Genomic DNA, 13461 nt, shown 5'->3' with positions numbered 1-13461 from the left:
AGACGAGGCTTAAGAGGCTAGATTACATGACCATTTCAGTAAAAGGCAATAGTGCAATCTATTTTTAATTACAGTAGCCTTTATCTTGTTTTTGTATGATTTTTTTTAATTCTTTGCTTGCTTCCAAGTATGGGGATGAGTGAAGCAATCACATGAAGAGGAAAAACTAGGTTACTTCCTGTTTACTAGAGTTTTCTGAATATTTTTTTCGCCCCAGATCCACATTCATCCTTCTCTCCATAGTATCTTATCTTGGTCAGAAATTCAGGGGATATGTTGGATGTGTATCTTATTATAGAGGTTTTGGCAGTGATTAGTGCACATTGAGGTACTCAGATAAGTAACTCCTCACTTAACGTTGTAGTTATGTTCCTGAAAAATGCTACTTTAAGTGAAACGATGTTAAGTGAATCCAATTTCCCCATAAGAATTAATGTAAATGGAGGAGTTAGGTTCCAGGGAAATTTTTTTGCCAGACAAAAGACATATATATATATATACACATGCACACATATACACAGTATACATTTTAAACAAACAATTTAATACTGTACACAGTAATGATGATTGTGAAGCTTGGTTCAGGTGTAGGAGTCAGAGGGTGGGATATTTCCCTGGGAATGTCTTACTGCTAAATGTTGAACTAGCACTCCGCTGAGCCCTCAAGGGTTAACACGTTGTTAATGTAGCCTCACACTGTACAAGGCAGCACGAATGGAGGGAGGGGATGGCAGCATGTCAGAGAGAGACAGAGACATACACCCTGTGTGTGGGAGAGAGATGCACATTGCCCCTTTAGGTACGGTGACCCCACTTTAAGTACACTGCCCTTTTAAGTAGATCAGCAAGTTGAGACAGCAGCTGCTGCCAGCAAGCTCCCTCTGCCCTGAGCCCTGTAGTGTCCCCCCCTCGATGCAGATGGGGTAAATAAGTGGGGGGCAGGAGCAGGGGGAAGGGGGACACCCTGACATTAGCACCCTTCTTCTCCCTTTTCCCCCCCACACAACGAGCAGGGGGCTCCTGGGAGCAGCTTCAGGGCAGAGGGCAGGAGCAGCACATGGCAGGGGGGAGGGACAGCTGAACTGCCCAACAATTGATAGAGTTCTGGGTGGCTTCCCCACAGGGAACTTAGGGGAGTGGTGAACTGATGGGGGGCTGCTGGTCCACCCTGGTTCAAAGCCCCCTCCCCTCCGCCCAGCTAGCTCCAATGGGCTGCTCTTTCTGCAAGCAGTGGACAAAGCAGGTGGTTGCCAAACAACTTTAAACGAACATTGCACAACTTTAAACGAGCATGTTCTCTAATTGATCAGCAATATAACAACGTTAACTGGGACGACTTTAAGTGAGGAGTTACTGTCCTATGGTAAGAGACATAAGTGCCTAAATAGATAGATTGACCGACTAACCTGTGATGAGGCATGCTACCCTGACTCTGTGTACCTCAACATGCGATTCCAAAATGTGGGTTTGTGAAAGCAGTATAAAGGATGTAGGGAAAATAAATGGACAACATTCAGAATTAGGTATATTTGAATGCTGCATTCTATAAATTGATCTCTAATATGATCTGTGATTTAAATAGGCAGCTTCCAGCAGAAGCAAGTATTTTCTCTCAGGTCAATAACAAATGGAAAGAGATAATGGAGTGTACAGACGATGACCCAAATGCTCTTAGGGCAACCACAACTGCAGGAGTCCTTGAGATGCTGCAGACCAGCAATGCACATCTTGAAAAAATACAGAAGTCTCTTGAGGTAAAACCACACCAAAATTCCCACTGTCAGCCATGTTCCCTATCCACTAAACCATGCTGCGAATTAGTGCTTTTTCATTAGTAAAACTTTGTGATATACTAAACAAATAGTATAGGAATCTGTAATTAATTGTGGGTGTGAGTGAGATATTTGGAAATGACAACCTAAACATACCATGTTCAAAGAACAAACATTTTGAACATATCTTTGGACATGACTCTCTGCAGATACATTTTTAACCCTTCAAAATAAAAGTCTAATGAAGTCATAAATCACTTATGAGAGTTAACTAAGCTTCAGTTTATATCTATACAGTAGTAAAAGGCAAAATCCCTTTAAAAGACTCACTAATAAAGAAGTAAATCCAAATCTTACTGTACGCTGAAGTGCTAGATAATGAGGTTCTAATATTTCACAGATGAGTGGTGCCAACTTCATATGTAAGACTGGGCTGTATTTTACAATTACAGTAAGAGTTTAACCTCTGTTTTTTGTATGAAAAAGTTTATCTGCTTAAAATTTTTAGCACATAGATTTTGAGTAAAGTCTGCATTTTCTGAGAATTTTCAAACAAATCTGTATATTTGTTTCTGAGTTCTAATCTCTTAAAATTGGCATTAAAAAGTGGACATTTTAAGTCTCATTTTCTGGGCTTCTGTAGCTTAAAAACTAAGTACAGTAGGAACTCAGAAACTGATACATAATTAGTGTTTGGGCAGTCTCTCTAGAGTTGCATAATTATTTTGTTGTTAAAGAAAAAAATTAGTGTTACTTGTCGTAACAGAAACCTTTTGTGCAACTGTTAGCTGGCAGAGAAAATGTCCTATGTTGGCTTCTCCCATTGTCTGGCATGTTATGCAGAAGCCCTTTTGAATGGCTCAGGAAAGGAATACAACCCTGGCTCTTGTCCCCAGGTCTACTATCCCTACTGTGGCAGAACAGAAATTGTAGTTTATTGTTTATGTTGTTTGATGGTTGTTCTAGTAGTGAGGTGTGTAACTCTTCTTGGAAGGGTGAGGGTGTGTAATTTTAGGTGCCCTAACTTTGCATTTCCTCACTTATGTGGTCTTGTGTTAAGGTTGGTGTGTACATAAAATTCCTAACTGTATTTGTGCATCAATGATGAGGCAAATCTGTGCCTTTGGAGTAAAACTTATACAGGTCTGCTCCTTGAGAAACGGTTGGGTTTGACTGCATGATGGGAAGGCTGGGAGAGGGCAAAGGACAGAAGATCCATCTCAGCACGGATCTCTAGCATGTTGCAGGGACAAATAAGGTAGTCTTCAGCCCGGCACTCAGCCAGGCTAGTTGGCTTGGGTGCTGGCATGAGGCTATGGCCTGATTTGCATGATAGCTACATGTTTTATGTTGGCTCTGTGAATAGGATGAATGATGTAAAGCCATGACATTTTGCCAAGAATGACAGCCATCAAGATTATATAACACCTGAAGGAGGTGGACTTGCAGTTTATAGGAAATAATTTGCAATACAGTAGTAAGTTATGATCCAAGTGCATATGTTTTTTTATTTACATGCAGTTTTTTTTACTAAATGACTAATAATAGAATCATAGGGTTAGAAGGGACCACAAAGGTCATCTAGTCTAGCTCCCTGCCAAGATGCAGGATTTGTTGTGTCTAAGCCATCCAAGACCGATGGTTATCCAGTCTCCTTTTAAAAACCTCCAGTGAAAAAGCTTTTACAACCTCCTGAGGCAGTCTGTTCCATTATCCTGCTGTGCTTACAGCTAGGAAGTTTTTCCTGAGATTTAATCTAAATCTACTATGCTGTAGTTTGAACCCATTGCCTCTTGTTCTGCCTCTGTGGCAAAAGAGAACAACGTTTCTTCATCTTTTTTATGGCAGCCTTTCAAGTATCAGAAGACAACTATCATATCCCCCCTTAATCTCCTCTTTTCCAAACTAAGCATACCCAGTTCATTCAGCCTTTGCTCAAATGGCTTGCATTCCATTTCTTTAATCATCTTTCTTGCTCGCCTCTGAATCCTTTCCAGTTTCTCTACAGCCTTTCTATACATTTGTGACCAAAATTGGACACAGTGCACCAGCTGAGGCTGAACCAGCACCGAGTTAGAGCAGTACTATCACCTCCCTTGCTATGCCGCCATCAAGGTTCCTCCCCCACTCTGAACTCTAGGGTACAGATGTGGGGACCTGCATGAAAACCTCCTAAGCTTACTTTTACCAGCTTAGGTTAAAACTTCCCCAAGGTACAAATTAATTTTATCCTTTGTCCTTGGAATATCCACTGCCACCACCAAACTCTAACTGGGTTTACTGGGAAGCATAGTTTGGACACGTCTTTCCCCCCAAAATCCTCCCAACCCTTGCCCCCCACTTCCTGGGAAAGGTTTGGTAAAAATCCTCACCAATTTGCATAGGTGACCACAGACCCAAACCCTTGGATCTGAGAACAATGGAAAAGCATTCAGTTTTCTTACAAGAAGACTTTTAATAGAAGTAAAGAAATCACCTCTGTAAAATCAGGATGGTAGGTACCTTACAGGGTAATTAGATTCAAAACATAGAGAATCCCTCTAGGCAAAACCTTAAGTTACAAAAAAGACACACAGACCGAAATAGTCATTCTATTCAGCACAGTTCTTTTCTCAGCCATTTATAGAAATCATAATCTAACGCATACCTAGCTAGATTACTTACTAAAAGTTCTAAGACTCCATTCCTGTTCTATCCCTGGCAAAAGCAGTGTACCGACAGACACAGACCCTTTGTTTCTCTGCCTCCTCCCAGCTTTTGAAAGTATCTTGTCTCCTCATTGGTCATTTTGGTCAGGTGCCAGTGAGGTTACCTTTAGCTTCTTACCCCTTTACAGGTGAGAGGATTTTTCCTCTGGCCAGGAGGGATTTTAAAGGGGTTTACCCTTCCCTTTATATTTATGACAGCCACTTTTAATGCAACTTAAAATTGTATTTGTTTTGGCTGACTTATGTTGAGGTTGTGATCTACCTAGGGTGACCAGACAGCAAATGTGAAAAATTGGGACGGGGGTGAGGGGTAATAGGAGTCTATATAAGAAAAAGACCCAAAAATCGTGAAGGTCCCTATAAAATCGAGACATCTGGTCACCCTAGATCTACCACAACTCCTAGTTCTTCAAGTAGTTTCCCTTTGAGTGCTACACTTTAGGTGGCAGTGCATCCCAGTGCTGTCAATCGGAGATTTATGGTAGCTGTGTTTGCTCATGCAAAGTAGTGCGTGGTGGTGCTGTTGGTGCCGTGTGTAGCATGCGCATGACATGAGCCCTCCAGTTCCTTCTCAACTGTCCTTGGCTGAAGACAGAGTGAAGGGGCAGTGTTAGCGCTTTTCCCTAAAACAGTTAAGAAAGAGCTTTTAGATAAATATTTAGATAAGTTGTTATAGAGATAGTTAGAGTTAGTGTCAGTGTTCGAAAAAAAAATTTCTTGTTAGCTTGTTAGAGAACCCCCCCTTAAGGGATTGTTACTAGTTAAAATGCTGGGGTCTCCAGGCTTCAAATGATGCAGCTCCTGCCACAAGGCCATGCCTGTTTTAGATAGACACTCTTTATGTGTACACTCCCTGGGTGAGGGGCATATTCCCCAGAAATGTCCCCTCTGCTGCAACCTCAAAGCCAGAGCCCGACGTGACAGGGATTTCCAGCTTAAAATGATCTTGATGGAGAAGTCCCTCCAGCCTGAGGTGGACAAGCAAACAGCCTTTCCAGGCACTCCTCAAGATGGAAGAGGAGACCACAGAGAGGTTCGTGAAAACAGAGGTATTCTCCTGTCATGTCTCTACCCGTAATGCCATCTTACTCTACGGTGAGCACCTATGACAGTTGAGGACCTCCAGCACTGCCAAGGTCAGAACAAAACAAACGGAGCCGAGGCACCAAGAAAAACATGCCTCCTCCATGGCACCGAGCTCACCAGTAAAGGACTCGGCACTGAGTGTCTCAGCCACCATGCCTCCATCCCCAGCACCAACAACTCAGTCAGCACTGGTAGACACCACTAAATCGGCACCGGCCAAACAACACCACCAGTCGGCACTGACTCCATCAACGAAAGGGAAAGCACCCACGGCATCGACTACTCAGAAATCAGGACCGACACAGTCTCTGCTGCACCAGAGAGACTTAGAAATCTCATCGGCACCACATTCACCAATACTCAGTGCCAAGGGCTCCCCCACAGGCTCCAGAGGAGATCACAGCCCAGAAGACATGGCACAGTTCTCCAATGATGATGAGAAGGAGATGCAGGGACAATACCTCCTATCTCCATGTCACTCCTCACCTAAGGCCCACCAACCAGTGTGGAACCACATGGGTCCAAGACACTAGATGAACAAACCAGGGTGAGGACCCCCATGGATGTACCCTCCTATGGCTTTCCCAATGCAATGGGAGCTCATATAGGGTTCAATGTTCTAGATCATCCGTAGCACATAGACGTAAGCTGCGCTCTAACCCAGCATCTCCCACACCACAATCCCTGGAGACACAGGAAGGGGGAGAGAGGACTCAGAGACGGGCACAGACCATGACACATCTCCTGTACACAATTCATCTTCCTCTCCAGATGAGGTGATGATTGCCCCCACCACCAACCTTGGCGGGTGACTTTAAACAGCTTCAAGAGCTGTTCAAGAGAGTCATGCAAAGCCAAGACATCCTGCTGGAGGAGGTAAAGATAAACCACCACAAGCTGGTACAAATACTGCAACCTGCATCTACCTCTAAGATTGCCTTTTCCATCAATGAGACCATCTTGGATCCTGTGGAGATAGTCTGGCAGACACCTGCTTCTATTCCACCCACCTGCAAAAGCACAGATAGAAAATATTACGATACCATCCAAGGGGGAGACTTTCTATTTGTGCACCCACTTCCCAACGCCCAAGTTGTCGAGGCAGTAAATCACCCTAACATACAGCCACAATTCAAGGTTACACCCCATGACAAAAAACACAAAAGACTCTACTTGTTCGGATGCAAAGTATATTCTTCCAGCACCTTTCAGTTTTGAGTGCCCAATTATTCAGCACTACTGGCAAAATACGACTATGACAACTATGGGAAACTTGCCCAGTTCACATCTGAGCTCCCAGATAAAAAACAGACACAATTCTAGGCCGTTGTCATCGAGGGCCATCTCATATCTACAACAGCCCATCAGGCAGCATTGTACAGAACAGACACTGCAGCCAGAATGATGGCCACAGCTGTAGCAATGTTTCAAGCTTCATGGCTTCAGGTCTCGGGGATACCAAAAGAACTCCAGACAAAATTAGAGGACTTACCTTTCGACCGGCAACAACTCTTCTCTTAGAAGACCGATGAGGTGCTTCATTCAATAAAGGAGACACTGGCCACGCTCCGCACTTTGGGGATTTACACCCCCTCTGCAAAGAGAGGGAGATACCAACCATATCAGAGACTTAGAGACTCCTTAAACAGGCAACAACAACAGCGACCATACGATAACCAATGCCAGCGTCAATTATCACAACACCGGCAAACACCTCAATCTCAGGTGCCAACTTCTCGGTCAGCACCTCCAAAACTGCAATTTTGAAAAGTTGGTCAAGGGTTTGAACAACCTCCCTCATGAAACAGCACTCACACCTGACCCATCCCCAATTTTTGGCCATCAACTCCGGCCCTTTTACCACATCTGGACCACCATAACATCATACCAATGGGTGTTAGAAGTTATCAAGTCGGGATACACTATCCCCTTAACCTCCTGCCCATCTACCCTACCCTCTTCCCTGTCCCTCTTCAGGAACACTTCTCACAAGTACTGACTAGAATAAGAAGTTGATCATCTTCTACAACTAGTTGCCATGGAACAAGCACCACTACAATTCAGAGGGAAGGGACTCCAATTACTCTCTGACCCAGAAGAAGAGCGGGGGATGGAGACCCATCACAGATCTCCGGAAGCTCAACAAGTTTGTCGGATCGCAAAAGTTCAAGATGGTCACACTGGGTATGATACTCCCAGAGCTGCAACAGGGTGACTGTTTTCAGCCATCGACCTTCAAGATGTTTATTTCTATATCACCATTCATCCTGCTCACAGGAAATGTCTACGATTCACGATAGGATGAGAACACTGCCAATACAGAGTACTACCATTCAGCCTATCCACAGCACCAAGAGTTTTCTCCAAAACTCTAGCGGTGGTAGCGACACAACTACAGAAACAGGGAATAATGATTTCCCCTGACCTGGGCGATTGCCTTACCAAAGGCCCAACTCTACAAGACACAATGGATGCAGTCCAGTCCACTATCACACTATTCTGGGAGCTACAAATAAACAGAAATCAACCATAGACCCAGTCCAAGAACTAGACTGTATCGGGGCACACTTTGATGCCATAGGAGTCAAGGCATCATTCATTACCCCTTACCAGATTCACAGACCTCACAAACCTCATCTCAGGGGTACAAGTCAGTCCTCAAGTTTGGGCTCGCACAGTCCTACAATTACCAGGACACATGGTGGCCATGATGTTTGTGGTACGACATGCAAGACTACATATGTGATGCCTACAAGGTTGGCTAAGCATGGTATGCATACGAAGCAAACACAGCCTACACAAACGGCTCACAGTTCCATCAAATGTCCTGAATTCATTACTACGGTGGACAAGACCACAAAATGTCTGTATGGGTATCCCTTTCCAACAGGAACCCCTGACAACAGCGATCACCACAGATGCCTCACTGATAGGCTAGGGTGCTCACATGTGTCAACACACGATACAGGGCAAAAGGTCTCTGGGAAAAACTGAACTGCACATCAGTTTGCTAGAGTTACAAGCAGTCCACAGTGCCTGCAGACATTTCCTACCTCATCTACGGAACAAATCCATTGAAATTATGACTGACAGTATCGCCTGTATGTTCTACATCAACAGGCAAGGAGGAGCTCACATTCTCTATGCACAGAAGCCATGAGACTTCGGAATTGATGCATACAACACAATGTAAACATCTCAGCGTCTCAGCGTGTTACCTGCCAGGCTGTCAGAATGTGACAGCAGACGTGCTCAGCAGGAACTTCTCTCAGGAGCATGAATGGGAGATGAATGGAGAGGTCCTGGGTTCAGTCTTCAAACAGTGGGGCACTCCCACCATTGATCTGTTCACATCCCTAACGAATCATAAATGCATGATGTTCTACTTGAGAGCGGGACTGGGACTACAGTCTTCAGAGGGCGCCTTCCTCATCAAATGGGAGGCACAACTCACGTATGCATTTCCACCGATACCAATGATATCACACGCAATACACAAGATACGAGTAGACAGGGCCAAAGTTATCCTTATAGTCCTGACATGGTCCAAACAGGCATTTTTATCCTTACCTGTTACGCATGGTGATATGTGCCCGCGAGCTCTCCCTCGCCGGCCGGATCGGCTGTCTCAGCACAACAGTTGTACTCTCCACCCGAACCTGGAGATACTCCACTTACAGGCATGGCTCCTGAATGGTTCCACCATGACAAAATAACCTGCTCGGAACAAGTTAAACATGTGTTATTAAATAGCAGGAAACGGACTACAAGAAATACCTACCTTCAAAAATGGAAGAGGTTCTCTGCCTGGTGTCAAGGAAGACACTTGATGAGCGATTCAGCACCACTACCATTAATCTTAGAATACCTATTGGAGCTGAAAAGCACTGGCTTAACGATAAGCTCAATCAAAGTCCATCATGTAACCATTTCAGCATTCCACCAAGAGATCAATGGAACTTTGACGTTTTCACACCCAACTACGAAACGCTTCCTGAAGGGTCTCATAAACGTTTACCCAGACATGCAACGACCTACACCAACATGGGACCTCAGCTTTGTACTGAAATGCCTCAATAGACCACCATTCGAACCATTAGCCACCTAGTCATTACTCCACTTATCAATGAAAGTAGCCGTCCTGGTCACCATTACCTCAGCAAGAAGGGTGACCAAAATAGGTGCTCATGGCAGATCCTCCATACACAACATTCTTCAAGGACAAGGTCACGTTATGTCCACACCCTAAATTCTTACAGAAAGTAACCTCAGCATTTCACATGAACCAATCTATTCACCCACTGACATTCTACCCTAAGCCTCATGGTACTCCAACAGAAGCTGCCCTACATACTCTAGACATTAGAAGGGCACTAGTGTTCTACCTTGAAAGAACCAATCCTTTCAGGAAATCCCCTAGAATTTTCATCTCTACTACCAAGTGCTCAAATGGAGATGCTGTATCCACTCAGAGATTATCCAAATGGATTTCCACATGCATTCAAATGTGCTACCATATCCAGAATACAGAACCACTGGAGCACGTTAGAGTACATTCTACTAGGTCCATTCAACCTTAGTAGCATCCCCAATAACGTTCCAATACTAGAGACTGTAAGGCAGCCACTTGGGCCTCCGTTCACACATTTGCAAAGCACTATGCGGTCACATAGGACTCCTGGGCTGATGTCATAGTGGGCCTCACAGTACTTACCTCAATGACTCGAACGAACCTGAAGTCCCCCGAGCCCTCAGGGGGCACTGCTCTACAGTCACATAAAGTGGAGCACCCACAGGGACACGAAGAAGAAGGAAATGTTACTCACCTTGTGCAGTAACTGGAGTTCTTCGAGATGTTGTATCTTCGAGACGGGGACACACATTTTGAAGAACTCCAGTGACTGCACAAGGTGAATAAGCTTTCCTTCATTCTCAGCAGTGCCGCCACCAAGCCAGTTTTCCCCCATTCTGTATCTGTGCATTTGGTTTTACTTCCATAAGTGTGGCACATTACATTTGTCTTTGTTGAATTTCATTTTGTTGTCTCTAGCCCAGTTCTCCCATTTATCAAGATATCTCTGAATTTTAGCTTTATCCTCCAAAGTATTGGCACCCTCCACTCTGCTTTGTGTCATCTGAAAACTTGATCAGTATGTTTTCTATAGCTACAGCCAGGTCATTAATAAAGATGTTAAACAACACTGGACCCAGAACAGATCCTTGTGGAACCCCACTTGAGACCTCCCTCCAATATGACATTTTTTCTTTAATACTTACTCTTTGCAGTAGTGTAACCAACTATGTATCCACTTAATGGTAGTTTTGCCAAGCCCGCATTTCTCCAGCTTACTTATCAGAATGTCATGTGGGATTGTGTCAAAAGCCTTGCTGAAGTCCAGGTATATTATGACCACCACATTCCCTCTATCCACCAAGTCAGTTACCTTGTCAAAGAAGGAAATCAAGCTGGTTTGACATGATTTGTTCTTGGTAAATCCACACTGGCTGCTAGTGATTACCCCATCATCTTCCAGGTATTCACAAATTGAATGTTTTATACATTGCTCTAGTAGCTTCTGAAGTAGTGAAGTCAGGCTGGCAGGTCTACAGTTTCCCGGTTCTTCCTTCTTCCCCTTTTTAAATATGGGCACGTCTTCCGGGACTTCTCCTGTCATTCATGACTTTGTAAATATGTTGCCAATGGCTCTGAGATTTCTTCAGCTAATTCCTTCAGTACCCTTGGGTGAATAATAACCAGCCCCACTGATTAGAATTCATTCACTTTGGTCAGAAGATCTCTGATGTGTTCTTTACTTATCCCATTCTGCATCCCTTCCCCTATACTGACTACAGTGACTTTGCTAGTCATCTGTTCACATGTTATTTTTGAGAGAAAACAAGCAAAGTAGGCACTGAGCTGCTTTGCCTTCCTATCATACTAGTCATCATTATATAAATCCTTGTCAAACAGTTAGTGTAATTTAACATTTGATTATTGATAGGATTTACCTACAGCATTTTGACTGCAGTAATTTCCTCTAAAAGAGGCTGCCAGCAAAGCAACTCTGTTGCATGCAACTAATATAGGATGTGGCAGTAAGTGGCTCATTGAGGTGAGCAGTTAGGCATGTATTGCACTGACATTGCATTGTTTGCATCAGCTCCCTTTTGAGCAGTCAGTAGTCTAGAATATATTTGTAGTGGTGGACTGAAGATGTGTTTTTATATATATGTGTGTTATACATATATATTTAGAGAGAGAGGAATGTTATCCTGTGGAGTTTTAAAATTGTCTTTGTGCTCTGAGCGCTTCAACCAGAGTAAGCCTGATAAAATTATTATTTTATAAATATGCATAGTGGACTACAAAATAAGTAAGATCACACATCACTGCCACAAAGAGTTTCTAGTTGAACACAGACAAAAGCAAACCACAGGACAAGAATTCAGTCACAGGAAGAAGTGGGGACAGTATTGGATTGATTATATTTATGAAAAAGTGGATTTTCAGGAGAGGTTTGAAGGTGAGGAAAGTGAGGAAGGGTACTTAGCTGACTTGAAAGGAGGCTGGTCCAACTATAGTGGATAGTATAAAGGGCAGAAAACCAAACACAGGAAGGGAAAAGGTAATGAATAAAGAGAGAGGAGTAGGAACAATGTAAAGTGTGGAGGAAAAGGATGAAGTTAAGAGGGGTGTATGTATCTGGAATTCAGGGCCGTGAAAGTGAGGATGAGGATTTTGGGATAGTATTTCTGTATTATAATTTCAATGTATCTTTAAAATTATTTTCTTATTTTTTAATTTTTTTTTGGAACAGGACTATCTTGAGATTAAACGAATGATTTTCCCAAGGTTTTACTTTCTCAGCAATGGTGAACTTCTTGACATTTTAGCTAAAAGCAAAAATCCTGAGGCTGTGCAGGTAACATTTCAGTACTGCATGCTAGGAATATTCTTCTTGTTACACATAATCTCAGACTGTTCATATTTTATTCTGTTATTTTCTTTTATGTCTGTACCATAGCCTCATCTTGTGAAATGTTTTGCGAATATCAGGAAGTTATATATACACGGACATGACCAGAACTCTCCAGTGGTAGTGATGATCAGTTCTGCTGAAGAAGAGACTCTCTTAGTGCCAAAGTATGGTATACATATATTGCATGATAATTAACACAATGGAAATTTAAGAAATTTCTGCTGATTTTCCGACAGCTCTTTACAATAAAGTACTGTAACTTTGTATGGATTCCTTGGTGTACAGATAGTGTTGGTGTGAGGTCTCTGAAACATGTGACAGGTTGCTTCAAAGCTTCATTACGCCTCATCAGAAACATGCAGATACCATCTAATGATGGATCAGTTTTGAATATTTTGAATGGCTTCAAATATTGTGATGTGAAGCTCTTCTCACACTAGATTGTAACACCTTAAGGACCCATTTCAGCCCTGGAGTCAGCACATACAATTTCCACTGATTACAGTGGGAACTTCACATACTCAGAGCTGAATTTGAGTGTGGAGACCACTATAAATACTAGTGGCACCTTAGAGACTAACAAATTTATTTGAGCATAAGATTTCGTGAGCTACAGCTCACTTCATTGGATGCATTCAGTGGAAAATACAGTGGGGAGATTTATATACGTAGAGAACATGAAACTATGGGTGTTACCATATACACTGTAACGAGAGTGATCACTTAAGGTGAGTGATCACTTAAGTGATCACAGCAGGAGAGCGGGGGGGGGGACCTTTTATAGTGATAATCAAGGTGGGCCATTTCCAGCAGTTGACCTGGACACCATGATTATCATTACAAAAGGTTTTCTCCCCCCTGCTCTCCTGCTGGTAATAGCTCAGCTTAAGTGATCACTCTTGTTACAGTGTGTAT

General features: G+C 43.2%; 1 protein-coding gene across 1 annotated transcript in view; it reads left to right on the top strand.

Moving 5' to 3' along the window:
- The window catches only part of DNAH14 (dynein axonemal heavy chain 14), a 454489-nt gene that overhangs the window by 119963 nt on the left and 321065 nt on the right, over positions 1–13461 (top strand). Inside the window, 3 exon segments of the mRNA XM_073336702.1 lie at positions 1583–1754; positions 12385–12489; positions 12592–12710. Coding sequence (XP_073192803.1) covers positions 1583–1754; positions 12385–12489; positions 12592–12710 — 396 coding nt within the window.

Source organism: Lepidochelys kempii, chromosome 3 (genome assembly GCF_965140265.1).
Source record: "Lepidochelys kempii isolate rLepKem1 chromosome 3, rLepKem1.hap2, whole genome shotgun sequence".
NCBI classification, from domain to species: Eukaryota; Metazoa; Chordata; order Testudines; family Cheloniidae; genus Lepidochelys; species Lepidochelys kempii.
Note: the sequence above shows the minus strand (reverse complement) of the source record. Positions and strands in the feature narration are given on the sequence as shown.